Source organism: Rhea pennata, chromosome 7, assembly GCF_028389875.1.
Source record: "Rhea pennata isolate bPtePen1 chromosome 7, bPtePen1.pri, whole genome shotgun sequence".
Lineage (NCBI taxonomy): Eukaryota > Metazoa > Chordata > Aves > Rheiformes > Rheidae > Rhea > Rhea pennata.
Genome location: NC_084669.1, coordinates 13,943,206 through 13,970,579, shown reverse-complemented (window position 1 = coordinate 13,970,579; position 27,374 = coordinate 13,943,206). Strand labels below are relative to the sequence as shown.

At 45.2% G+C, this 27,374-nt stretch overlaps 1 protein-coding gene across 7 annotated transcripts in view; it reads right to left on the bottom strand.

Annotated features, from left to right (window-relative positions):
• SH3PXD2A (SH3 and PX domains 2A) overlaps positions 1-27,374 on the bottom strand; it is a 264,915-nt gene that overhangs the window by 66,359 nt on the left and 171,182 nt on the right. For 3 of the 7 annotated variants that reach the window (XM_062579532.1, XM_062579534.1, XM_062579535.1), the window contains exons 7-8: positions 15,966-16,010; positions 6,712-6,843 (exon numbers count right to left, since the gene is read on the bottom strand). In XM_062579532.1, coding sequence (XP_062435516.1) covers positions 6,712-6,843; positions 15,966-16,010 — 177 coding nt within the window. Of the gene's footprint in view, positions 1-6,711; positions 6,844-6,966; positions 7,321-15,965; positions 16,011-27,374 lie in introns of those variants that run through there. The other 4 variants (XM_062579533.1, XM_062579539.1, XM_062579538.1 and 1 more) reach the window with 3 other exon arrangements.

Sequence of the window (27,374 nt, the reverse complement as noted above, 5' to 3'; positions counted from 1 at the left end):
ATTGACGCGTCAGTATGGTGATGCTCAAGCAATAGGTCTGGGAAGTTTCAATCCCAGCTTACTGTTCAAGTACAAGTCCAGGAAAACTTTGAGCCGGGACTCAGAGATAAGTGCTTCACAAAAGTCACAGCATGCTGCCTCCATGGGTACAGTTAAATTCTTGAAGCAATTTAGTGCTTCAGCCATACTAACAGCCTTTGACTGCTTAAAGTTTAGCACTCAGAAGAGAGGAGCCACTATTGTTCCCTTCCAAAGGCATGCATTTAACAGTTCAATCAGTTGGGATAAAAAGGCAAGAAAAGGGTTAAAACCTCCCCCCCACACACACACAGCTTGCAAAACAGAATCACCAGAGAGGTCAAGCTAGACCATCAAGGGCTGCTTCCAGCTTAATACAGCTGTTAAAGCCGTTAGAGTGTCACCCCACCCTTGGGCTCCCTAGGGACATGCAAAGGAAGGAGGGTTCCTCCTTGTCTCCTGTGGATCTGGCCGTTTCTGGTGAATGTTCTCCCTCCATCCCTTCAGCTTTCTGCAAACACGCCACTGGAAGAGGGAGAGCCTGTTTGCCACATTTGTGGGTTGGTCAGCTGCTGCAACCCCAGACCAGAGCTGATCTCCAGCAACAGCTTAGCTAGAGCAAGTCATCCCATCCAGTTTTAGCCGTCCACTCATCTCGGGCTTCTGCCGGAGTCAGCCCAGAGCAATCTGAATGTTCCTGTCCATCTCGTCAAAGCTCCATTGATCCCATTTCCATCAGCTACTTTTAAACAAAGCATTTCAGCCCCTCCATAGACACCAGCTTCCAAGCAGCTGAAGTTAGAACAAAACCCAGCTGTTGCAGCCAGCAGGGCCGATTTTGATTCTGGCGACAAAAACACACATCCAAACAGGATGCTTTCTAGGTCACGCTGCTACAAAACAAGGCTAGAGAACAACTAGTCTTAATCACTAGCTCAAAAAAGCCTGAGGACAAAGTCAAAGACAAAGCACTGCTGCAACAAGTTCAGCAAGTGCCATCAGCATCTTTACCCGCACCACAAACTGCTCTGAAACTTTGCCAGTACACAGAGAAGCCCTTCTCCAGCCACTGGGCCACGAGCATTTACAGGAGATTAAAACATCTCTGCTTTGCCAGTATCATTCTTATCTGGGGGAAAAACTTCAACAAAAACATCTTTTTTTTTTTTTTTTTTTTAAAAAAAAAAAAAAGATATTAAATGGCTTTCCAGTAACTTCTGGCCAAAAATCCCTGATCATTCACCCTGCCTCCTCAGATGGCCAGTGTCTGTGTTTGCCTTCGTGCACTGGACAGAGAATTGCAGCAGAGCAGGAACAGATTCGTGAGTGGATCAAGCGTCCTCTGCCCTGGGGCTGGCAATGGGCACCACATGGCACACAGGATGGCAAGGCAGCAGCACTTTCGGAACCAGACATTTGAGTTTACTATCATAACTTAAATATAGGCCTTATTTTTTTGCACAAGTAAAAGATTTGGTGGATCCTTCCTTAAACTCTGCCCTGTTGGAGAACTACAAACACGGGAGCAGTTACACAAGGTATTTAGAGGTGGTCATTTATCTAAACCTCTTGGATGAAGCTGCCAGTGGTAAAGGAAAGGTGTTTGACCTATCTGAGCGTTTGTTTCTCCTCCTAAAATTCTAATCATAGCTCAAGGACTGGTGAAAAGGAAGGTCCGTTGAATTAGTAAGTATTTACTTTTTAAAGCATGGCCACGGTCTCCTACAAAGTTTACAATTCAAATACACATAGCAAAGAACTGAAGTAGCTTTCTCAGAGCAAACAGCTGGATGCACAAATAGAAATTAAGTCCTGTAGCACATGTGCTGGACCACGCTCTCCTGAAATGCTTGGTAAGGAAAAGAGCTTCCCAGGGCAGGCCAGCACGCACAACTGCGCCTGAAATAACGCGTGATATCGGCAATGAGGCACACCGTGTCGGGCTACACATCCAGCCACCGGATGCTCTGCTGTTGACATTTCATAACCGAACCTGGTGACTGCATTTGCCGTTTGGGTGAAGCTACATTTCCCCCATTCGAAGCCGAGGAAGCTGCCAGCGTATCGCTTTCATCTGTTAGAACAGACTCACGAGCGCTGGGTCTGCGCCAACATTTGCAACAGGATAATGCTACGAGCTCAGAGACGTTTGCTAGCAACCCTCACGCACGTGAAGGGGAGCACGAGGAGGATAACGTCCCCCAGGAACGGCTCCGGCCTCGCGCAGCCTGGCTGAAGACGCCATCGCGCGCTCCCTGCCCTGCAAAAGCGGCGCCCGCTGGGCTGCGAGGGAAGAGCCCCCGTCCCGCCTCCGATCCGAGCGGCGGCGGCGGCGGGGCAGCCGTGCCGGCGGCGCTCGGCAGCGCGCTCGTCCTCCGCTGTCCGTCAGGTTTTCCATTGCAAACGCTGCCGCCGCAGTTTAAAACTTGACCGTTTCGAGCCACATCCGCACTAAACTTGGCAAGGAGGGAGCTGCTCCGGCCCAGGCCCTCCCCCTTCTACCTTAAAGAAGTCGACGTTGGATTTGCGCTGTGAAGTCAAAAGCGTTTCAGTTCCCCAGGGTAAATAAATTCACCATTCCCCCCCCCCCCTTCTTCATTCCAAGAGGCTTTTTTATTGAGATTAAAGAGCATTACGTGCTTGACAGACAAGACTCGGGAGAGTCAGCTATTCACACCGTCGTGTCAAAGCCGCACGGAGACGCGGAGGGAAGTGCTGGAGGACGCAGGGTGGCTGGAGCGCCTATCAGCAAGGCACAGTTACTGCCAGAACACACTGCCTTGAGGAAGAGGCGGCAGTTACAGGGGCATGGAAAGCATGTAAAAACTATTTTTCTCTTGATGCATTTGTGATCATTGCAGGTTTTTCCCCCACTCAGCTGAGGAAAAAAAAAAATAGATAAGTGTTCCAGCAGACACACATCTAACACAAAATGGGGCTTCCACTCACATAACCCTAAGCCAGAGGAAGGTCTTAAGGGCAACTTTCGTTGAGCCAAGATAGGTATTTGCCACAAGAACCAAGTTGCAGAGACTGAGAGTTGCTACATTAAGTGATTTGCCTTGATATACAGAAATCGTACAGATTTTTCAGCCTAGAAAAATTCACTTCTGTAGCAATTGTAGCAACAGTCAGGTTAGAGTGACCCTTGGCTTAATAACAGAGAAAGTTTCAGAATATGTCACAGATGCTACACTGACCTCACTTTTCACTCAAAATTGAGCAAAAGGCTAACTTTAAATGATGGCCAAGTCACGACTTTCACTGGCACAGTGACGAAGACTTAGTCTTAGTCATCCAGTCTTAGTGAAAAAGAAAACCAAGGGTGAAGCCAGGCCCTACAGAAACATGGGTCTGTGCATGTCTGCTGCAAAGTGCCTCAAATCCCACATCTCAGATATAGTAAAAGCTACACTGAGTGATACCTTACAGTAAACGTAATGCACTTAAGGTGAAGTTAGTTTAGCCCGACAACAACCAGCTAAGACTTCACTAGATCAAATACTAGAGGTTTTCCTCTACTTCCATTTTATTCAGTAGTCTTTGAAAGCACAGAGCACTTTTTTCCAGGGGGCACTGAACTTGGATATGAGCAGCAGCAGAGATGGTGGCCCTAGCTCAGACCCTAGAAGCAGTCAGAACTCCTGCTCCCCACCCCCAGAACATGAGACAGGCACGACGGTTTGGGGAAAAAAAAAAAAAAAACAAGTTTTGAACTTCACTGTATAAGAGGCAGAGCCATCTGGCCGGTAAAGAGAAGGTGTTGCTTTCCTACAAAGCTCTGCAACAGAGCCAAGTCAAGGTTTCTCCCACTCCAGGAAACAAAAGAAACATTACTGTGTCCCTAGATATTAATATGCAACCCTATTCAGGCACAACTTTTTTTTTTTTTTTTTTTTTTAAAAAAATCAAGCAGTCATCTATGCCTCTTCATATCCAGCTTCTCCAAAGTAGAGTTAGAAAAAACCCCTCATCTCCCCCCCCACACATACCAAAACCAAACATACACTGTTATACATATGTATACACACACAGAGGAAAGTCTGAGATACCAGCCAGAAAAAAAACCACCACATTCAGTCCATGACATTCACGCAGCTAAGCAGCTCTCTAGTCCTGCTGTCCCATATGGGTAATGCAGAGCAATGTTTCCTTGCAGAAATTGTCACTGCTACACATCAAGTAGCAGCTTCCTTCATTTCTACTTGCCTGGACCAGGAGAAGAGTGGGTCTAACTTACCCAGTTGGGCCTACAGTTCAACACTTATCACAGCAACATAGTGCTAGATTACACAGAAAGATGCATTACTACACACATGCATAGTCCAATAATCTTATTTTCTTAAAAAGGTTATCCCCATGCTGGTAGAAGTCATAATCAAGTCTTCTAGACAGCCTACACTAAACTTAGACATCCAAATTCAAACAAGTCATATATTTAAAAACATTGACACTATGAAGACTTTTGCTGGTGTCATTATGTGCTACCTATATGGTTCATGCTCTCAGCTTCAGCTGAAGGGACAAGAATTCATGCAATTAATGTCATGCCTGTGGTATCTCTAACCCAGGAGGTTTAGAGAGTTAGGAAACCTGTTCTTGAAAAAACTAAGAGATGATTTCTCTGCCAGAAAAATTTAGACAAGCATCCAAAGTAAGTGATGCTCTCTAAATCATCAGTAGCTTGTATTTTTGTTTTCTGTATGTACAGAAGAGTGGCAATTTCCTACTTGACTTTAAGTCAATACTAAAAGTTAAGGAAAGCAAGAGTACTTCTCCTCTCATTTTTAAATTGCAGTCGGTATGTGGCAGCATCAAGCTAGAGTTATCATATGCTTATTTTAGGGAGATTACAAAGACTGCTGGACCACGGGAAGACAAGTGTACATGGGAATCTAGGGCAAAACCATAACATGGAGCTCAGAGCTTCAGACCTCCTTGCTTGTTTACATGGACATTAAGAAACCTGGCTGCTGAGCATCAGCATATGGTTTAAGGACTGTAATCCAAGTTCAAAGATATTCCTTAGGAAAGCCATATTTGTGGACCCCTTACTTTTTAAACTCTGATGCTCCCATTTACATCTTCACATGCAACATGGTTCAAAACAATGCAACGTGAACTGCGCAAAGCAAGGAGGCCACATTAAAAACATGCACAAGGGAATCATAATTTGGAATTCAGACACTTCTTATATTTAAACAGCCCAATCAAAGACAGGAATATTATGGGTACAAATAAAAGTTGCCACAATAACCAGGCTCATTCTGACAGCAATATCACCCAACACTGATAACAAGGAGCCCTCAGGCATGGAAGGAGGAAAACTTCTCTAGCTCAGACACTCACTACATAAAGGCATTTTTTTCCCTCCTTTCAGCCACAATGATTTTGTTAAAACAGGGCACAAGAGCATTCTGGCCTCTTTACTAGCCTTGCAACTGATGCATTCACTGTTCAGTACCCCAAAGATAGGCATTTCTGCTCACCAGTGCATTTCCACACACTATCCTTTTGGACAGTACACTAAATCACTGACCAAAACCAGAATACATCACTGAGCCAAACAAGCACTAGCTTTTCATACAGCAGAAGAATTACCACCCCATTAAAAAGAAAGAAAAATAAAAAATTACAAGGTTATAAAAATTACATGGTTATCACTATGGGTAACTTGACTCTGTTCTGGAAGGTAGAATTTATTCCTAGATTGGGGTTCTGGCTCCTCTAAGTTCTGGCATACCCAGAATGCTACAGCAGCCAGCTGTGGATGTGCCAAGTTACCATGACATAAGCCTTCATTTGAAGGGCTCTAAATGCCAGCAGCTTCTTCAGACGGGGACACAGAAGTCACGAGTAGGCTGGAAACCAATGCTGGATAACAGCTTTGGATTAAGGGCACAGAGAGTGATGGAGAGCAGGAAGGGGAGCCCCTCAAGACAGGCATTTATTTAAACCAGCTGTTAACCCACTCTCATACTTGCATGTATACAGTCTCATACATTTGCTCAGACTGACTAAGAACTACCAGGCATCCACAAGTTAAAGTACACAAAGGACATCTATACAAACACTGGCCAAAAGTCTCATTTTTCTAACTGAGGTAGAAGAGGCTTTTTTTTTTTTTTTTGCTTTTACATGACAGGCTCTGCCTCCTCACCTCAAAATTCCCCAATTAACACTTCTGCATGAAGTCTGGAGGTTGTGCATGACCACGTATTTATCTACACACATCTCCTCCCCTCCCCACTGAGTTCTGGGCCACGGGCTACATTGTCAAGCCAAGTTTCATCCCAAGCAATTTTTAAACACCAATCCTATAAATCCTCCAAAAAGCAGGGTTAGTAATGGAAACGGTGACAGAGACCTGAAGTGACAGCAGGGCAGCTATATCATTCTGCTTATACATCAGCTTCATTAGCTGCAGATCCTTCTCTCCTTCACCTTATTTCTCCATTAGTGTACTTTGGCTAATTAACACACAAAACCTACGAAACATTCTTACAGTAGAAGGCAACATTTGGCCCCCAGCCCAAGTCAACATCAAGAAACTTCAACATCCTCAGCCAGACATAGTGACTGTACCAGATGGAGCTAACATACAGCTACAAGCAGTGATGAGGAAAACGAAAGGAGAGGAACACATGCAAAAAAATCTGACCATTGGAAGAAAAAGAAGCAAGTTTGTCTTACCGCTTTCATTTTTCTCTATGACATCCACGATCTCTCCAGCCTGGAGGCTAATTTCAGAGTTCTCTTGCTTCTCATAGTTGGAGACCACCACATATTGCTCCAGGATCATGGGTTCAGAGCTAGCATCAGCACCTGGGGAAGGGAAAAAGCAAGCTGTAAGCCAGCTTCCAGCCATGGCTCCTCGAGAGCGACCTCCGTCCATCCGATTCACGACAGGCCAATTTGTCACCGAAGCCAAGCAAGTCAGCAAACAACCTTGGCTCGCAGCATATCCCCAAATGGCTGGCCATATAGAAGTAGCCTCCTCTGGCCCACAACCCAGCAGCACAGAGGGACATTGGAGAAAAGAAGAAGAAAAAGGGGAGAGGGAAAAAAAAATGAAAAGGAGCCAAGTAGTGAATTAGTTGCAAAGTTTCATGATGTATTCTGAAAATAAACCTCTTCCCAACATGGTTTCCACAATCCTTGCTCCCATTCAGAGAGAAAAATCCTGGGTAGAAGCAGCATAAATCCACAGCTGAGCCATCCCCCCAGTAAACCAAAAGAAAAAACAGCTCTCCCCTTGGAGTCTCAGCTCCTTCTCCACTCTAACGGCTTGAGCTGTGAGTCAAGAGGGGGCTGTAGATGCCAATCATATTCGTCTGCACTACAGCCCTTAAATAGAAACACATGAGCGGGATTGAAGGAAGGAGGTGGGGTGGAAGGAGAAGGGAGGGCGGGGAAGAGTGTTTACTTGAAACAGAAGAAAAAAGTTATAGCGCCAGAGTCGTACTAACACACGGCCGCCCCCCTCCAGCCCCCCGCCGGCTCTCCAGTTCCGCATTCCCCGCGGAAGAAACAGCCTCCAACCGCAGGGAGCCGCCGAGTCCCACCGGCCGCCGCAGCCGGGATGCGACAGGCGCCCGCGGAGGGAATGCACAGTCCCGCTTCCCGCTTTGCATCTCCCTTCAGTTAGATTTTGGGGCATTTCAGGCCAATGTTTCCAACTGCTCTGTTCACCTCCATGCCAAAGGGTTTTGGCTATCAGAGCTATTTATGAATGAGTGCAGGCTCTCCAAAAAAGCACAAAATAACTACTCTCCTCCCTTCTTCCAGATGCTCATGCTGAAGTTCCTTTTTTTTTTTGGGGGGGGGGGGGGAGGGGGGGAAAGAGGGGACTCTTCCTTCTCCCCCGCAACCAAAATTGGGCATTTTGGGGTGGAGCTGAGAGCCAGGCGCGCCGTGGTGCCAAGCACGGAGGGAGAATTCCCCGCGCTGCCGCTCACGGCTCGAGACAGCCCAGCTCGCAGATGTGCCGACAGGGCCTCTCCCCTCCCGGCACGGGCACAGACACACTGCCTTCACGCTTCTGCTTGGAAGCTGCCTATGGCAGTCGTGCAAACCTCTAGGAGATGAGTTTTTCCTCAATTTACGCTGGAATGCTTGCATGCTCTTTGAAGTGTCAGACCAGAACAAAACACATCTACAATTGCTCTATTAAGAGCCACCAGACATGTTTGAGTTACAGTAGCGTCTGCTAAGGCAGAGCAGTTTGGGCCAACAGTACCTTACGCGTTTTACTTAGTAAGAGATAGTTTCTCGTCTCTCTAGATTAAGGCACAGCTGGAAAGGGAGACAAAAGCAGATGCATGACTGAAAGTCCCATTTCACATGATGGGCAGAGCCAGGAGCAGAATCCAGGTCTCTCGAATCTCTGCAGAGAAATTGGCTAAAAAAGACAGGAAGGAAGCAGCATGGTCTAGCAAGTTGTCCGCTGTGCAAATCAGGGGACTGAGGGCCAAGAAGGTGATTAGCGCTGTACTGTCAACAGCGATATATGTTCATATTGCTTGGGCTGAAGACATAAAGTGATTCTACAGACAAATAATTAGTGTCCCTGCCAGAAGAGAGGTAGAGAGCACATGAGCCATTAGAACAGCCTTCCATGAAATGACAAATCTAAACCAAAGACACCTAATCCAATCTTTTCCTGAAACTAAACACTGTCACAGTGCCTCCCCCTGGGACAAATTTAAGAAATCCAGAGAATTAAAAAACTTATACTCCCTAAACACGGCTCTCCTTGTATTATGTGGATTTATTTTCTTTACAAGAAGAATGTTCTCTAGAAGACTGTTTAAAAGTTTTAGCTCTTTTATGGATGGTCGAATCAGACAGTAGTAGGAATAGGGGGAGAAGATAGAAATGACAGTGTTAAAATATGTAATAAAAGCTTTCACCATAGAAATATGATGCTTATTTAGAGTGGACAGCTGTTCATGATGAATTAGCTTGACTTCTGTGCCCTGGTCAACGTATTCATGCAAGTACCACTACAGTCTTCAAATTGTCTTAAGATAAGCGTGGGGTCTCTAACAAGAATCCAAAGCTGTCATAGCAGTATATGTATGCATGTTCATCAGCAGAGAATTCGTTGCGTCAAAATGCAAAAGGAGGGACTGAAGAGTTGCAAAGGGAGCAAGGGGCAGACAGGAAACTTGCTAAATAGACATCCTTACTGTCTTATTTCCCCTAACCTCCTGGGCAGTTTTCATGGGGATGGGAAGGAAAAAAAAAAAAAGGGGGGGCTCCTCCCCCCCCCCCCCCCCCACAGCGCAGCACCGGACTTAGTGGCAAGCCTGGTGCTCATGTGCTGCACCATCCTTGCTGGGAACACAGGGAGGACCATGCGCATAACAGAAGCTGGCAAACACCCTATGATCATTCCCCTGTATCTGAGCCAGAGACAGATGCCAGGGCAACAGCCTTGCCAGAAAAATCGGAAGATGCAAGTCTTCTTCAACGCTCTCTCAAAAAAGATTTTTCAACAGTCCTGAAAGATTGTTTTTTTTATCTGCACTCACATATCTGAAGCCCAGCAGGGCTTTGTAATGTGATTTACTGTTTTAGCCTTCCAAGGCAGGATACATCCGCTGCAGTAGGATTTCTTTGTTACTGCAGTAACTGGTGTTGTACATACAGTTAAGAAACGAGCTTCTGTTAGGAAGGTCTGAATGCTATGTGGTCCCTATCAAGGGATTTATCACCTGAAGAGAATAGAATGAAAAATTCCTTGGTCTAGGAAGTAACCAAGATCAAAGGAAATAATTGGTTTACATCTGCAGCAGATCCTGCCCAGAGCATACTCTGCTTTGGAGGAATGGGGTCTATGTAGTTCCCAGCACGATGCTCTCCTACACACAACCTATCCTCAAGCCTCTCCAGGATCATGCTGCACAGCAGGGAAGGCTTCAGCAGCACTAAAGGAGGGAATAAGAGAGAAAGAGGAAAGAAAGAGGAGGCAGCTTCTCCCAGTGATCAGAGGCCTTATGTTTTTGGGGGTAGTCTACATTGTTACTATTTTCCTTTCAGGCATAATCAGTAAAAGCTTTATTCCTCCTCAGCCTTCCCTCCTCCACAAGCATCTTGAGATAATTTCTCTTCAGTGACACCCAAGATGCCCACAACATCCCTCATGCATTACATCAGGATGAGGGTTTTTCCCAAAGGGAATTCAGAACAAGGCAACAAGCAACACTGCCCAGAGCACAGCAGCAATTGCACCCACCAGCCCTGGGCACTTCCAAATCCCTGCAGGCTTGTTCAGCTCCGATTTGCAACATGGGACACAGCATTTCTCTGAAGAGTCACAGCCTGCTCAGCAAGAGCCACGCTGGAGATGGGAGGGATACTGAGCAGGGTGTGTTCCTCGGGCACCTCTGTTTCCTGGTTAAAGTCTTGAGGATACCCCTGCTCCTCTCCATAGGGCTCCACTTTACAATTCACCTGCTCCTCACCTCAGAGATCATCTTCCTGGCACCGGGCAATAATGTCATCAGAGCTCATCCTCATTCCTCACAACGAGCTGGCTTGCTACGAAGTGACATGGCTGCACCCTGCACCACACATTGGGGAGCAGGAAAAAGGAGCATTATTTGTCCTGTGGTGCTCAGGGACTGACAGTGACCCCTGAAACCTCCTAAGTAAGAGCGCAGGGCACCAGCTCTAAGCAATTGCTTCTTCCTCCTATGTTGCAACAGCTAAGACCTACGATGGTTTTGCAATAGCCAAAAATTCAAACCACCAATCAGACAGAGGGAAAAAAAAGAAAAAGAAAAAGAAAAAAAGATTGTCTGGATACGGAAATTTGAGAAGCCTGATCTTTGCCAGGGGAGTCTGTTGTTATCAGGCTATAAACATGTCTGCTCTTTTAATCCATACAGCATGCAAGTTTTCATATTGTCCTTTTAGGATTATCAATCAAGTGTTTACAGATTCAGACTAAACAGATTACTCCTGGGCTGGTCAGAAGATTTTCTGAAAAAAAAAAAGCCAAAACCACAGAAACGGTCAGCGAACACCATAAGCATGATTCATAGTTGAACAAGCAACTGGCAGGTAGTTCAGCTTTTTGGACCTGATCTCAGCAGGCACAACTGCTGTTGACACACAGGGTTTGTCCATGGGCATTTGGCAGAATGCCTCATTGACAGTGTCATTATTTTCCATATAATGAAGTCAGAGCTTAGCACTTTCCTTCATATAGTGAGAAATAACTTTGGTATCTTAGATCTAGATCCACGGCTACTTGTCAAAGCCAACACTTCAAGGGCCATCCTTTATGCATCTTTGAAGAACTCCTTCCAAAGCAGCAAACTTGCTTAAACTCCCCAAGCCAGATGATCCCCTCACAACCACCACATGCCCAGCTCTAAACACAGGACACTGGGGGATTTTATCCCATGACAAAAGCTTCTACACTTTCTCTCTGATCACAAGGATCATGCCAGTATTATAAAAGCATATGCTAAACCTGTCAGTTTTCTTTGGCTGTCCACCAATAATCCAAGTATTTTAAGATACATTGTTTAAATCTGCCTAAGAATCAAGTTAAGCAGCTATTGCACACAAAAGACAGAATATACTAGGTAAAGGATATATCCCTCAATGGTCTCAGAAGACCACAGTTACTAAAATAACCAGTTCCTAGAGTAAGCAGTGGGGCAAGACAACAAGTCTCCTTGCTGACAACATGGATTCAGATCAAGAACAGATTTCTAACTCCAGAATCTCTCATCTCTCCCCCCTCCTTTTTTTTTTTTTTTGGGGGGGGAGGGGGGGGTGCTCCAAACAATCAAGACTTTGACTCCTCTCTTGGATACTCCTCCTCTCCAGAGTGCCACTATTCAGCTCCCTTCCTCAAATTCTTCTCAAGTTTCAGACCATAGCTTCATGTTGGTTATTCCTGGAGGTAGCAGGCCACTCACAGGTTGTGGCAATAGGAAAATGGGATCCATCTCGACTCTTTTTCCCAGACAGACCTTTGTCATGCTGGGCATTGCAGGAGACATTTTCAGGTATGGAACTGTATGACATGAGCCCCCACCAACTCTGGGTGTTTGACTTTAGAAATCAGCACTTCTTGGTGCAACATCCTGAGTCATGAAGTTTTAAGGGCAGAGCCAGAATTTCAGCACTGTCTGTGATAACCAGAGCAATCCAATACAAGTTAAATCCAATCTCAATCTCAGTAATAAGTAGCAAAAATCTCCTTGTTTCATTATAACCTTCTCTAAATATTTGGTTTCCTCTACCAAATGGGTTATTAATCCATTATTATTTCTGTGAACTCAGCCAAGTAGTTTTAAAAAGGATAAGGCAATTCTTTTGCCTTTTCAGAGAAGAGTTTCAGAAGCAGGTGATGTTCTGCTATTAGGCAGAGATGGGATAAAAAGCAGAAAGGGAAAGGTTTGGATCTGTCCATTTAAGTAATTCAGAAGAGTCAAAGCCAGAGAAGTTTGTTGGATAAGGTTTTTAGTTCAGTTTTGGACTGTCCAAAAATAAAGTTCTGTCCATCCAGTGGTGGATAGGTCAGCATGCAAACAGTCATCTCAGCTTTGCAGTAAAATCTAGTATACAAGACATTTCTCAGAGTGAAAAAGTGAAAAGTGAGATTTATTACCTACATGAAACTAATCCCACAAGCATCCAAGTACACACCCTCCTTAACTCCAAAGTACTCGGGTCCTGCAAGCTTTTCAGCAGATGGGACAATAGCTTCCTTGCAGAGCAGCTCAGCCTCCATCCTTTCTCATGTTCCTGCTGGCTTCGGGCACAGAGGTCTGCTAGAGTCAGTAACTCCATGAGCTGTATTAACTCCCTCCTGGCCCCCGTGGAAGCAGCTACAAGAGGACAAAGCCAACTGCAGCGTGCCTTGTTGGTAGGAAGGGAATGCAGCCTGCCATTGTGGCTGCAGACGTTAACTCAATTCTTGGATCAATTCCAAAACGTAAGGAGTGCATCGTCATTTCTAGCATTTGTAAGAACCAAGACCTGGATAAGCCTTTTGAGTCTGAGATAAGTGGCAGATTTAAGGTACACCATGGCTTCCAGCACTCCGAGTACGTGCTGGACACACAGCTAGAAACAGCAGCACGACTGCCCCCAATGAGAGTGCATCAGGAACGAGCTTGGCCCATGGTAAATGGCAAGGGCTCTCTCAGGCAAGCACTGCATTTCAGTCTCTTCCTTCTTTACTGTCCTCGGCAACTTTTCCAACAAAATCTGGACAGACTGAGAAATTCAGTATTGACCTTTGCCAAGTGGAGCTTGTTAGTCTCTGGGTTTTTTATTTTATTTTTGATCTGCTAGGTTTTAAGACAGAGCCAAGAAAAATTAGAAGCAGGAAGGTGAAAGAGGAAAAAAAGAATCTGAGTTCTCTTTCCACTCCTTCTTGGAAAGTTGGCTCTCTGAACAGCAATTCCAACCAACTAGGTTACAGGTAGCAACAGTTAGGAAACTTAAGTATTTTGCACACACAAATCTGCTAAACCACTCAGAGACTTCCACATAGCTGCTAGACAGGGTTCTCCACCAGGCTGAAATCACCTATATATTTTGGTATTTGCCCTACTCCTTAGTGCTGCAACTCACCCTCATTATTTCACATAGCACAGACCAGGCTAGCATAGCTCTGCTCACAGGAGATAGAGAGGCAGGTCTATCCTTTTGATAATACCACAAAGATACCCACTAATTACCCACCAGATCCACAGCACCTCATAGGATCAAGCTAGATGGCATCCACCTATTTCCAAAGCATAGACCTGAAGTACAGAGAAAACTTTACATGTCTTGGATAGAGGCCCTGCTTCACGGAGTAGCTTCAGTACCAAGGCTGCAGCTTGGGCAGCACCAAACTTACTTTTGCTCTAGTCTCCTGGCTCCCAACTTAGGGTCCAGATGCATACTGGAAGGGTGGGGATCACATTCCATTCCTGACGGTCTGCTCTGCTGGCCTGTCACATTCCCATACAGCACACAACAGGTCAGGACTGAAGTAAAGCTGTGTTACAAACTGTGGGATTGCTTTGAACAAGAAGTGAACTGAATAGCTGTGTAAGGTGGAACAGTGTGTGGAACTGAAAACCTGGACAGATGCAACACAAGACTTCTGTGTAGGACAACACAACGTTCTCCTTAATTGCACTGCATAGTGCTAAAAAAAGACAACACAACGTTTTCCTTAATTGCACTGCATAGTGCTAAAAAAAAGCCACTTACATTTGCTGTATCATTATGCACAAGGTTTTTTGAAGCCAAACTAGCAACACACATTTAACTAAAGTCATTTGACAGAAGGGAAGAAATTATCATCAATTAGTTTTTCACACCTCCTTGCCCTTCAGAAAGCTTGAAAGTCTTAACATTTAGTTCGCCATTTTACAGATGGCAAAATAAAACAGTCCCAACAGATATAAACCACTAGTGTCTCCAGACAATTCTGGAAGATCTGCTGAAAAGAGTCAAAGAAACCCAACCTTCTGCCCACGACCACTGACCAGGTGACCTGTGGGCTCCTCACCCTTCTTCATGTGACACCTCTTCCATCACCTTCTCAACATATTTTCCCTCCTGAACACTCTCATTCTGTTACCCTCAGTCTTCATATCTGTCAGCTACCACATTCCTGTGATTGAATGCTTCAGATGTGTCAGCATTATCATGTCCAACTGCCACCTCAAAATCAGATTGATTCCGCTTAGATTGAAGAGAGGACCCCTCCAGCGGTACGTTCAGTTCTTTTAAAGATAGCATTTCTACAATCACAGTAGTATTACTTACTGAAAAACAGACCTGCCAGCACTCATCCCCTAGAAGTGGCAGGATTTTGTTCACAGGCTTCGAGCAGGTCATAAGCTTGAATATTTGCTCAATCAGGTGCAGAAAACAGCAGGAGTGTTTCCATGCTCACTTGCCTTGCAACCTATGCTGGCCTGACCACCCAGGCAGCTAAGGCCATACATCTTTCACTGATGCAAAACAAATGTCACCTTAAAAATACACATAATATTAAATATATGATAGAGATGGAATGGCAAGTTACTGATAGCCATGGGAACTTTTTTAAAAACATAAAGGGAGAGGAATTGTTATGAAGTATAAAGACTATTTTAGAAGAGGGAGCAACTTTAAGTAGTACAAAATACTACAGTAGTAATATCATGCCTATATGCACACAACATTCACATCTCTGCACTGGACCGCAAAATAACCTATTTGTTTCTTCAAGGGGGAAAACCAGAAAGAAAGTGTCTTAGAGACTGAAGTCTACAGCTCTTAATCCTTTTCTCTAACTTTGAAGAGAAGGCTTCTTCTCTCCAAACCTTTGTCACCTTTTATGAGCTACCAGAGAAATCCAGTGGATTTTTCTAGATACAGTGCATGATCAGGGGAAGATCTAAGGTTCCTTATTATATAAAGCTTAGCTTTTGCCTTAGATTAGGCTAGTTTTCCCCAGACCCTGACCTCACCTAGAAGTTGTTTCCTTGCCTCCTCTCCTTCACATCTCCTTGAGACAAGGAGCCTGATGCTCCCATGAAAGCTTTGCAGCTGCCTCAAGGAGTCCCATGTTTTCCATGTAACAGCCTTCCTACTTACTGCAGAAAAGTAGGGAAGCAGCATTCCAGAGGAACAAGGCACACGTCGCCAAGCTCCTCTCCCTCAGGGGAGAAGCTGGGTTGGTTCTGGCTCTAGAGTTAGGCATAGAAGAAATAACACAGCAGGTTACCATCCATTGCTGGTAACATTAAGGTGAAGCAGGCATCAGAAAAGCTAAACACTTCCAAGTCAGAACACAGGCATCATGAAAGATCAATGCATAGGTAGACTACAAATCCTGGATATCTACTTACATTCAAGAAATTCCCAAGAAAACAGTTTGAACTACAGACCTTTCTTTCTAATAGCATGCAGAGCAAGACACAGCAATTTACCTGTGACATTCTTTTTTGGAGTCTCAGACAAACTGGACATCCAAACTTGAAATCCAAGAAGAAGGCAGCCATAAAAAGAGAAAGTAATTAGAGAAACAGGAAAGCAGTCATAAGTCACAGCAAGTTTGAAAATTACAGTCAGATCAGCTTTAAAAGAAGTGTTAATTTTCTTTAGAGTGACATTGGAATGATGGGGACTTAACCAAAGGGCAGGTTGTAAGAACTCTCCAGTTAATTTTTATATTTTAAGGTAACTTGCAGAACTTATGAAACCATGACTTATTGTGACCCAATTGAGATCTGGGAATAAAATATGCTCTGACCTTATTCCCAATAGATCAGAGAATATAAACCAAGAGATATTTGACTCATTAGGCCTCAGTCCTGCAAAAGTGCTTAGCTTTACAACTGTTAATGATCCCCATGAAACCAGTAGGCAACTCACAGAAATGGAGCTTAGCACACACCTGCAAGTGCAAGCATTTTCTCACCCTGGAATAATATTATAATAAAAATAAATAAATTATACACCACAAAAAAGGATTCATAAAGGTGCATTCAAAGCATTAAGGTGCATTCAAAGCATTAAGGTGCATTCAAAGCATTAATAGAAACATTCTTTAGCCAATGAATACTAGGAAGAAATCTGGTTAAGGAGAAAGCTAATAGAGTTGCTATCAACAAGATCAAAAGAATTCCCTCCTCAACCCATGAAATGAGGTGTAAATATTTGGCTTGGGATTCTGGGAATAATCTTTAAATGTTACTTTGTTTGAATACATTGGAAGTATGTTTTGAAAGTTATCAGGTTCACTCCCATTTCAGAATAAGAACCAGTCTTGCAGGCAAACATTGTAACGATTACACAGGAAGAGGGAGCATAAGGACAGCTGTTACTCTCACATGGCCTGGAGAAGAGATGAGCAGAGAAGAGGTGTTTATATGATAGGCTAGAAGTTTCCTAAATTCTGAGCAAAGCAATTCCAGAAATGCAATATTTCAAAAGTCATTTGCAGCTTGGAACCTAAACTATCAGTTTAGCAGCAAGTAAGATGCACTTTTCAACCACCTGAAGGAGAAAGGCAATACACACTTGTGGACTTGTCTATTTGACTTGCAACTGTCCTTTGAGCCACAGAATATCATCAAGACGGCCAAGATCAGCATGAGCTTCCTACTACGTGTTAGCAATTTCTCAGTTATGCACTAAATACAGAGCATAAAAACAGCTTTCAAGCATTCTCTCACCAAGAAACAGAGGTCAAAGTAATGTTTAGTTTTATTTCCTCAGCACTAAGGTAACAATGAAATTTTGAAATCCTTTCTTTAGGACAGGCCCACAATTTTGTGATTTCAAGCAAAACGAGCTCAAACAGATTTGGCATTCCGCTTAAGTTTCAGTAACTTCTCAGTAGCGGCTACTGGGAAAAAAGACCCTGAAGACTTTCAGCCACCTAACCCCCAAACCTGTGCATGCAAGGGCAGGACACACTGTGATAAACGTTAAGATCATTTGCTTTGGACTGGGATTACCAATTCAAAGTCAAGGGTCTGCATTGGTGGGGTGTAACAAGAAATCTGGCAGAGGGTAATTCACACTCTAGCTTACAGAGGGAATATACGGGTGTTTCTATCATACGGTTAGGGCTTGCACAGCAAAGGGTAGGAAGGAGCTGTTGTTAGTGACTCGTCTACTAGCTTTTACATATGCTTCGACTGCCTTCAGGAATAGGGTTATGAACCTTTGTCTGGAAGGGGATCTGACAGATGACTGCTGAACCTGAACATGGCACCAATAAATCAATCTGAAAACATATTGGAAGAACAAACAGGAAGATTTCAAATAAAACATTTGCCCCACTCCAAGTTGGCAGCAGTCAGCAGTTAAACATACAGCAGGAACAGGATGTCTAGCATGAGCTTAGAGCTGTACTAGATCTGTGTTTGCCCACCCTGGAAGGAAGGGAGTTTAGAAATCAGACGCACAGTAGCCCTATCTACAAACACCCCTCTCTGTGCAACAGATTAGAACTGATATGGTACCAAGTTCTCCATTAAAAAACTGTGATAGCAAAACTAAGTTAAACTTTTTTTTTGTTGTTTAATATTTTTCCTCCTTGTCAAAGCCATTGATCTAAACCAGCACAAAAAGGGCAATCTAAGTAGTAACCGGAAAACAATACCGCCAGTCCCCAACGTGGGCTCCCCAGCCTCAGAAGCGTGAAAGAGAAGCAGCACTTCTCAACTGACAGGGCCTGACAGCAGTGAATGTGGATGAGGTTGCTTCTGAAGCAGAAGACTGCTAGCATCTTTCAGCTGCTCCTGCACATCTGCTTAGCATTAAACTTCCTTCTTGGGGATTTTTTTTTTTTATTCCAAGACATTTAAGCTCTAATTGCTACCAGCTTCTAAGAGTTCCCCCTACAAATAATAAAAATATCAGACATTAGTGATGGATTCCACTTCATGAAGAGCTCAAAAGAGGAGCCGTAGAGGGAGCCAGGGTACGGAGAGGAGGTCAAAGGCCCCAGAAGCACACTGTGACTGCGCCAACAAAACACAAGCTTTAAACGGCCCCGGGTTTCCCCTTTAGGACGGTTTTACTGGAATCCTGCATGGGTTTGGAATCACTTTCCAACGGGATTGGTAACGGTAAATGAACAAAACCCTCACTTCCTGCCCTGCCACCCCCTCCGCCGCACTGCTGAGAGGCAGTTGGTCTCAGATGACTTAAAGCAGAGGGAAATCTCGGTATTTGGAAGAGAAATTAAAGTTGCCTGCTCAAAGCAGCTAAGGCAACGGCAGCCTGAGCCAAGTCCCAACTCCAGCCCCCAGGATCCTTGCTGCTGGCTTCAGCTGGAACCAGAACAACTCCTTCCATAGGAATTATTTTTAAAAGCTTTAAAGAAACACAGGTCCATAAATTACAGCTAAGCCAGGGAGCCCAGGTAGTTGTGCAGAGCATTAAGGAAGATGCCCTTCAGAGCCATGTTGCGCAGAATATTGGTGGAGCAGGCGGCTCTCCGGAAACGGCTCCTGAATCCAATCCTGTTCAAGCTGCTGCTGCAGATCTAGGAGCCCAAGGACAGGCCAGCTATACTCCTCAGGTGGGCAAGGGAAGGAAGGAAAAAAGGGCAAACACTTTAAAGACATAATTAAGCTAGTTGCTATTGCAAACTAGAAAGATGAAGACTGCTTTATTTAGCTATCACCAGAAGCTTTTTTGCTGCCACTGAGACTGGTTTGATTGCTGCCCCTCCCACTGCTGGCAAGAGAACAAGCACCAGACAGCTGGGTTTGGGCACTTCGCACTTGGGATGCGGCCCCTCTCGTCTCATTTTAGTAGCAGACGATTCATCTTGTGTATAGTTAGGACAAAGTGAGCTTCAGGAAAACCTGTAAGAGCCAGATTTGGCTAAGAGTTGAATACATGAGCCCAACATGACCAAAATTCAGAAGATGTCACATCTGTGATTTGCACTGCTACTGCGCATCAAACTGTCCTGGCCCAACAAGCACCAAGCAACCCCTCTGCTGCAGCACTTTCACCAGTAGGTCTTGGCACAGGGTTTTTGTCAGCAGCACTGCTTACAGTGCTGACACTCGATATCCAGTCTGGCACCGATTTTTAATGCTGCTGTAAAAACTAGGAGGAACACTCCTATGAGCCTAAAGACTCATAGGTTGCATTTTGCTGGGGCTGATGCCAGGGACTTTCACTAGCATCTATGTAGCTTTCTATCCCATCAAGCTACTGCAGGAATATTGCCCAGCAATACCCAATCCCTGCATGGGAATTTGATCATCCTGGTCATGAGTATGGTATTAGTTCTGGCCATTTAGCCCTTGCCGCCAAACAACTTCTGGGGGCAACTGAGAAATTAGCATAGGCCAAAGGCTATTTGCAGCAAGCCATCTGGATGGCTTGCTATCTCATTTTGGAGGGTAAAAAGGGTTCAGTGATACAGACCTGAGCTGTCCTATGGAAGTTGCCTTCCAAGGGAGAAGGTGACTCCAGGTCCATTTACTTAAAAGACCCTTCAGCATCCACTGGTGATATTTGAGGTAGGACTTCATGCTAGGAAAAGCCTTCCTGCAACTGTCATGCTGCACATTAAAGTATCAAGAAAAGGATTATTATAAGAACAAGTGGCCTTGCTGAAAGTGTGCTGACATTTGATAGGCACTACCCCTTTCTAAGGGTGATCATCTCCATAGGGCATTATTTCTCCCCAGGAAGAGGTAATATCAGCTTAATTAGCAGAGGACCACAGTACTGAGAACAGCTGACCATTTCGCAAATTCATTTCCCAGACATTCATCCTTCCAACCTTAACTATTGGGAAGGGTGGAGGAGACCAGATGGCAGTCTGAGTGAACTGAAACTACACTGGCTTCCTGAGAAGTCAGTTATTGACACTCCACTCCAGCCCAGAGAGCTTCACTGGTACTCCAGTAAATGGCAGTGATTCCTCATGTTGGAACAGAGGGGAGGCAAGTGCTTCTGCTACTCTATCACTGTTCAAAATAGAAGGCATTAAGGGATGCAGTGAATGTTCTCAACCCGACAAGCAGAATTTGACAAGTCAACAAGAACAAGTTGCAGCATTCTGTTTCTTAGAAGTTGTCCAGAGTCTTATTCTTTATAATGTTCTTCATGTACATTAGAACATAAAGGCTTAATTTCAGTTTATGTCATGCAAGCTTTCCTGCATTTGTGCTAGATGGAGTTGGTACAAGTGCCATGTCCTTGTGCTGGGTGCTCATGTGTGACACCTGAACCCTAGAGCCAGCAGGAACCCCAAGGGCAGCCTATACTCAGACCACAGCTCACTGGCTGCAGACGTCCTCCACAGTGCAGAGGGTAGAGATACTTCCACAGCACAGTTAACAGGCCCTCAAAGCTGTGCCCCCCAACCCCTTCTGCAATGAAAGGAAGGGTCCAAGCCACACATGCCCTGAGCACATGAGGCTGTGCTGCCCCCCGCCCTGGCTCCTCTAGAGCCTCTTGCTGGGGTTTTGCCTCCTCATCTCCCCTTACCATTTCCCTTCTGTCCTCCCGAAACAAGCTGAGGGACTCGTGCCTCTTCCTGGCAGAGCCACCCATGCTCATAAGAGAAAGCTCAAATATGATCCCAAAAAGCTCTAGGGCTTGTTACTGCTCTCCTATCTACTCACATCTCCAAGCAGAGCACTCCCTAGATGTTGTATCACCAGCTCTTGGGCACTTTCTGGGAACAGCAGCACTGCCACAGGCACCTTGCCAGTGTCCCCTGATAATCTCTTACACCCACTAACTGCACTGGTTTCTTTCTTCTTGCCCCTTCCCCTCCAGCAGGGGCTTGCTACTTTGGTTAAACTGAAGAGTAAGAGGATTCAGTAATGCTAGACCAAGGGAAAGAGGAAATATTTGGTGTTGCTAATTTCCCCCCTAAGAACAGGGGTAGGAATTGAGTTACTCTGGTATAGGGTCCACATGCAGCTCTAAAATGTGGCTGTAAAACAGCTTGGAAAAAAAAACAAAAATAAAGCACAGATGCACCTTCATCCGCATTGGAATGGTTTTCACACGTTTGGCCCACACAATTGACTCATTCAATTAGGCAGAAAACAACAGATAGCTGGAGAAATGGGAGGATGGCACAGAAAGGCTCCAGGCGTTTTGATCTATTATTTCAGTCACTGCTGCCCAAGACATGCTGCTTAACTGCGCCGTTGATGCCTCTCCCTTGGGGCTCCAGAGGGGCCTAAAACAAAAGCCATTTCTGCCTAAAGCCTGGCACAGGGTGGCCTGGCCAGCAACCAGGCTTCCAGGGTACCACAACAACAGATTTATTTGGTGCTGTGAACACTGGGGAAGTGGTAGCCAGCCCTGTCCCTCACCGGGCTGCAGAAATGAGCTTCCCCCTCTCCATGGGACCTGATGCACCATGTTTAAAACAATTGTCTTAAGATACTCTTTGCTGGAATACAGAAATATGTTTGAGTTTCTTCCAACCAGGAGAAGTCATGTGTATTAAAATAGACTTTCCATCCTTTCAGAAACATCTCTCCTACATCAGGACATCACTCATTCCTCCCAGCACCTGAGAGGTACTATCTTTAAGAGACATGAATTAGTCAGAAATACTTTGTGAAAAAAAAATCTGCAGGTTTTTTAATGCACAAATCTAGCTAAAGTGCATGAGGAAGAAGATTTGACAGCAAGCATTAAACAAGGCCTTTAACTTTAGTCCTATTCACTGATTTCAGGCTCATCCTGAAAAGCTTGTGCAAGGTTTGTACTCTTTGGAAGAGACATTGCTTTTCCAAGTGGGGGTGGCAGCAGCCACGAGCACAGGGAGCATCTTTCCTTCCCTGGCAGAGGTCGGCTGCTCCGGGAGCCGGCGGGCTCGTCGCCCTGCCCGGAGCCACGCTGCAGACCAATCTCCAGTCGCTTCCACTCGCCACGTAAGCAAAGCTGCTGGCATGTATTAGACCCACACACACTGCTTGGAAAAATGTTCCCATCTGGCTTTCACGTGACCCAAACGTGCCTCAGAAATTCATCATCTGTGTAACAAACTCCTGCAGGGGAGAAATCCACAACCAAAGGGGGGGGGGGGGGGGAGAAGAAAAAGAAAAACCCTTTCCAGAGTCAGATGGGAGCAGCGGGGCGAGAGGATCACGTGCTCAGCACAGCGCAGCTACGCTGCTTACCAGCTGCTTTTGAGCAGCCTTATGCAGTCCCCTGCCCTTTCTAGAAGTACTAACTTAAAAGAAACCTGGGTCCCGATTCTTTGCTTTACTCCCCGTTTTCTACTCTGCTTACTGCTGCAAAAGCCCATCCTAATCCCATTTGTGTACCCAGAAGTACACAGGATTTAGTTTTTGTTTTGACAGCCATATATCACATTAACTCTTTTCACACAGCAATTGCCTTCCACAGGATTGCTTTGCTATGGTCTCTGTGCATACAATACTGTGCCTAGACTATCCAAACGCCAGTCCACACCTACAGCGGTGCAAACCGAGAGCATCATTCATACAAAGAAAACGCCCAACTTTCAACACTGCCAAAAGGGAGGGCACAAAAGCCCCAACCGTTGCACTTGGAAACTCACAGGTACATGTGTGTGTGCTAAGATTCATGCATGGCTGAAATACTCAAAGAGCAAAAGTTCAGTTCCAACTGCAAAGAAGTCATGTTGCCAAACACAGAAAACAGATGGCAGCGCTTGCACGTCCAGGCAGCCTGCTTTAAGCAGCAGTAGTCCGGAGCAGCCAATGGAGGAATACCTTGCAACTCCTGGTAAGCACCTTGTGAGCTGTATTTCCAACCACGGTGGGTTAGAGGAGCCACTCCACCCAAAGCTGGCCAAGGAGAATCTTGCCCTGGCTAGGACAAGACAGCGATGCAACCATGCATAAAGCTGCGGGCTCTTGGGGATGCTAGTTTAGCAGCAAGTGCTCCTGAGCGCTATCAATAACCTAAGCACGCTCGGTCTGCCCTCTGGGCTTCCTTCTCACCAGGGAGGCTGAAGTTTCAGGTGCTCAACAGCCTGCAATCAGGTTATCTAAACCGCCTAGATCAGAGACCTGCTCCTCTCAGATAGAGAGCGCCTGTCTGCACCGTGTACAGATTCCTGCAAAGGCCAAGGATCACCACGTTCCACTGTAACACCTAAGTGCACTTCTCACCTGCTTTATCTCACATATACAAATCCAGATCCTGTACAGTACTGTTCTTCCCTTGCACAATGGCAGAGAAAAACCCACACGAGCACTGTCACTACCATCTGTCACTTCAATAGGCAGGGGAAGAAGGCAGAACAAGAACAGATGTAGAAGAGAGGCCTCCTTAAACCACCAGAAGAGCTACTACACTCCTTAAGACACCAAGAGCTTTCTCAGCAGGCAGATGCAGCTGAAGGCTCTCCCAGGCATTTGCAAGGGCACACGTTGTTCTGCCATCACTGTGCTCAAGCCACACCTCATACTTTTGGTCCTTCCCTTCCCACCCAGCCCCTGTGATCGGCATCTACTTCAGGAGGCTCTTTGCTGTCTCCAGTTCAGAGGTAATTCTGCACAAAGAGCACAAACACATTCCTCTCTCTAATCCTGTACCCTGTCCCAACACTTCAGTTTAAAAGCCAGGAAGCAAAACAAAAAAACACATACAACACACAAACCACTCTCCTCCTCTTATCCCTTCTTCCTTCCAGCATATGGGCCACCCAGAAGAGGGCAACAATCCTATACATCTAACAGGCCACACCTCATCAGCAGAAAGCTGAAGCAATGCAGAATAACCTATCTGCTCTTCTCTTCAGTAGCCTCAGGCAAAAGTCCAAAGCATTCAATTGAAACATTGACTTCAAAAATCTGGTATACCAAGGAATAGTCAGATCAGTTTCCCTACACCAGGATATCAAAGGCTGTGTTGAGTGCGAGACTGGACTGAACAGATTTGCATCTTCACTGAAGATGCAGAATACTGCGTCACACAAACACCCAGGGATATCAAGGCTACCTAAGGCATCTGAAGCTCTCCCCCTGCACCTGAGCAAGCATATGGCAATTGCTCCACTTTAGAAAACACAGTGAGTGGGTGTTACTCCAACTACGTTACCTCTAAGACTTGCAAAGCAGGTCAGAAGGAAGGAAGAAAAAGTCTTGGGAATAGTTGTATCATGCATAAGCCAATAAACTGAACAGTAGTTACATTTATTAAATTCCCTAGTTTAGGAAGAACACTTCTCCCACTGGAGAAGAGGGGGCTCCACCCCCAAGGACTAAGCTGAAGATGCACACTAAGACCATCAGGCCTGACTCTAGAAGGAGCCAGTTATGTTTTGTTTTGTCCTTGGTTGCTATGCTTCAGCATACTCTCTATCCTTCTATTAAATCTCTTTATTCTCTGATTAAGGAAAAAGAAAAACACTGAGAACCAAAGTGTTCTGCCAGAATCCACTCTTTTTTTTTTTTTTTAATTCCATGTGGTAATTAGTACATACAGCCAAGAGAGTTATTTGTATGATGGTAGAGGATATCCTGATTCCTGATCACGAGCAATCCTGCCGATACATGTTTGAGATGTTAACAAAATAAGGATGGCTGGACCAAGTAGTCTGCCAACCAGTATCAACAAGCCAAACAGCACTAGAGACCTTGTCCACCAGCACTGCTTCCACACTGATTAATTGCAGAAAACAATGCAAGGAATACAGCACGCACATGTGATTCATCAGGACAAAAAACAAGAGCATGTGCCTCGGTCTGCAGGGATCCTGTCACATTGCACATTTCTTACAAGAATTAAGACACCAAGCCCAAGCTACGTGGTTTAAGATGTTCCTGGGACCCTGCCATGGGCTTGGACAAGTTTTGATTCCCATTCACCACCTTAAAAACATACACATACCCCCGTTCTGAGCCAAAGTTCCCCTCTCAGATGGGATGTATGGAGACAGCCTAGCGACAGAAACAAACTGTGAGCAAACGATAATTTGGGTTGCAAACCACATTGTAGCTTCACTGCTGCTACCACCTTGGATCAGATTCATTAAGCAATTCATTAAGCAGCCAACACAGGTACCCCAAGATATCTGCTGCAGTTATCACTCAGCAGAAGGCAGTGTACTCCTTCATGCCATGTTAGCTAACTGTTCTTTTTCTCCTCAGCTTCTTTAGTTACATGCTTCCAGGTTTGGCCCCTTTAAAGCGTCATTTGGGGGAGCTGGGCTTCCTCTGGCTGAGGACGGTTGACTGCCAAGCCCATCTCAAATTAAGGCATACCCACATCACACTGACAGTTGTGTACAGAGCCTTGCTAACATTAGGAGAGCATCTACCACTCACTGTGAAATGCTATCCATACTGCAACAGCCTTAAGCCACAGGAAGAGCAGCACAGTTTCTCTCCCATGGAGATCCTCTCCCTCCCCTGCAGGGATCTCCCACATAAATATCACAGAATATCTGCTGGGACTAGAGGCTCCAAGCCCCCTTCTCTCCCTGGGCCCACACACAGCTCTTTAACATGCATTTAACTATAAGCTAGCAAAAGGGCTCCAAGTTCACAGCAACCTCAGCAAAACTTCATCCCCAGAGCCAACTCCCAGGTTTTGAAACAGGTAGAGACAGCTTCAACCACACAGCCGTGCTGCTCCAGCTAATGGCTCACACACTGGTGACCCTGTTGAATGATTAAGCACAGAAGGGCAAGCACACACCATTCATTTTATGTGTACCACCTCAAAGGAGGCAGTTCAAACTAAAGTTAAGAAAATAAAGCTCATTTAAAAAAAAGAAAAAATGCAGGCAAGTCCATGGAGCCGCAAGCACACACCAGACATGCAGTGTGATAGAGCTCAGCCTTTTTGGTCCTGAAGAGATGGCATAGCTCTACCGTCAGAAAAAGCCAAAAGTTAAGCCACTACCCTTTGGGTTTACGAAGGAAGTAGAAAAACCTATCACTGATAACTCAAAGAAACAGCAGTTAAGGCATCTCCTTAAAGCTGATAGAACATGTGTCCTCAGCATGCAAGGGAGCAGAAGAGGGTTTCTTTAATAATGAAAAATTAGATGAACAGAAAAAAAAGCCACTCTTGCCAGCAACTCCACCCATAGACCCAAAGCAGCAATTCCACAGAGTGATCAGCCATGAGAGCAGTTGATGTTATTACAATGATCTGCTTGTTTTCCACTTAGAGGCCCCACTTCCGTAATCGCTCCAACTCTCTCAACTCTAATTTCCCTGTTGAGGGAGAAGGAAAGGTTACAGAGATGTCTATAAAGAGACAAAGTTTAAGAAGGATTTCAAGTGGGTTCTCGGTAAAGTTTTTATTGACCCATCCAGTCACTATATCTTCCCTAGTTTTAGGCTACAGAAGGGGAAGGAAGGACCTGTTTGTTCTGCAATATTCTGCTAGTTCAAAGATTTGGTGTGGGAACCATGTTGAAGGATGCTTCTCTTTGCTGAGGAAGCCAAGGCTCATCAACATCCTCATTGAGGCAACACCGGCTTGGACCACACTGCTAATCTAATACTCTAAGTGCTCAATTACAGGGACTATTGAAACAGACTTTGGCCAACAGATTCAGCCAAAGAAAGGCTGGCTTGACACAGACAGCATCTGCTCAATTAGAAAAACAAGACACTGCAGTACTGACACAGCCATGAACTTTTTCATTTATTTCCTCTCACTTCAAGGCACATCTTACCACATAGCAGCAAGGTGCAAGAGAAAGCTAGTGATCAGCAGCTCCAAGCCAGCTAGAGGCTCAGCAGCTACCAGGGCAGTTAGAAGCAGCAGCAAGCAAGCAGAGGGGTTTTTCCACGAAGCTTTCAGGAGGGAAGTCGCCAGCAGTACTTTTGCAAGTATGCGCTTGAGAAAAGGAAGCACAGAGGCTCTGCTGCCAGTACGGC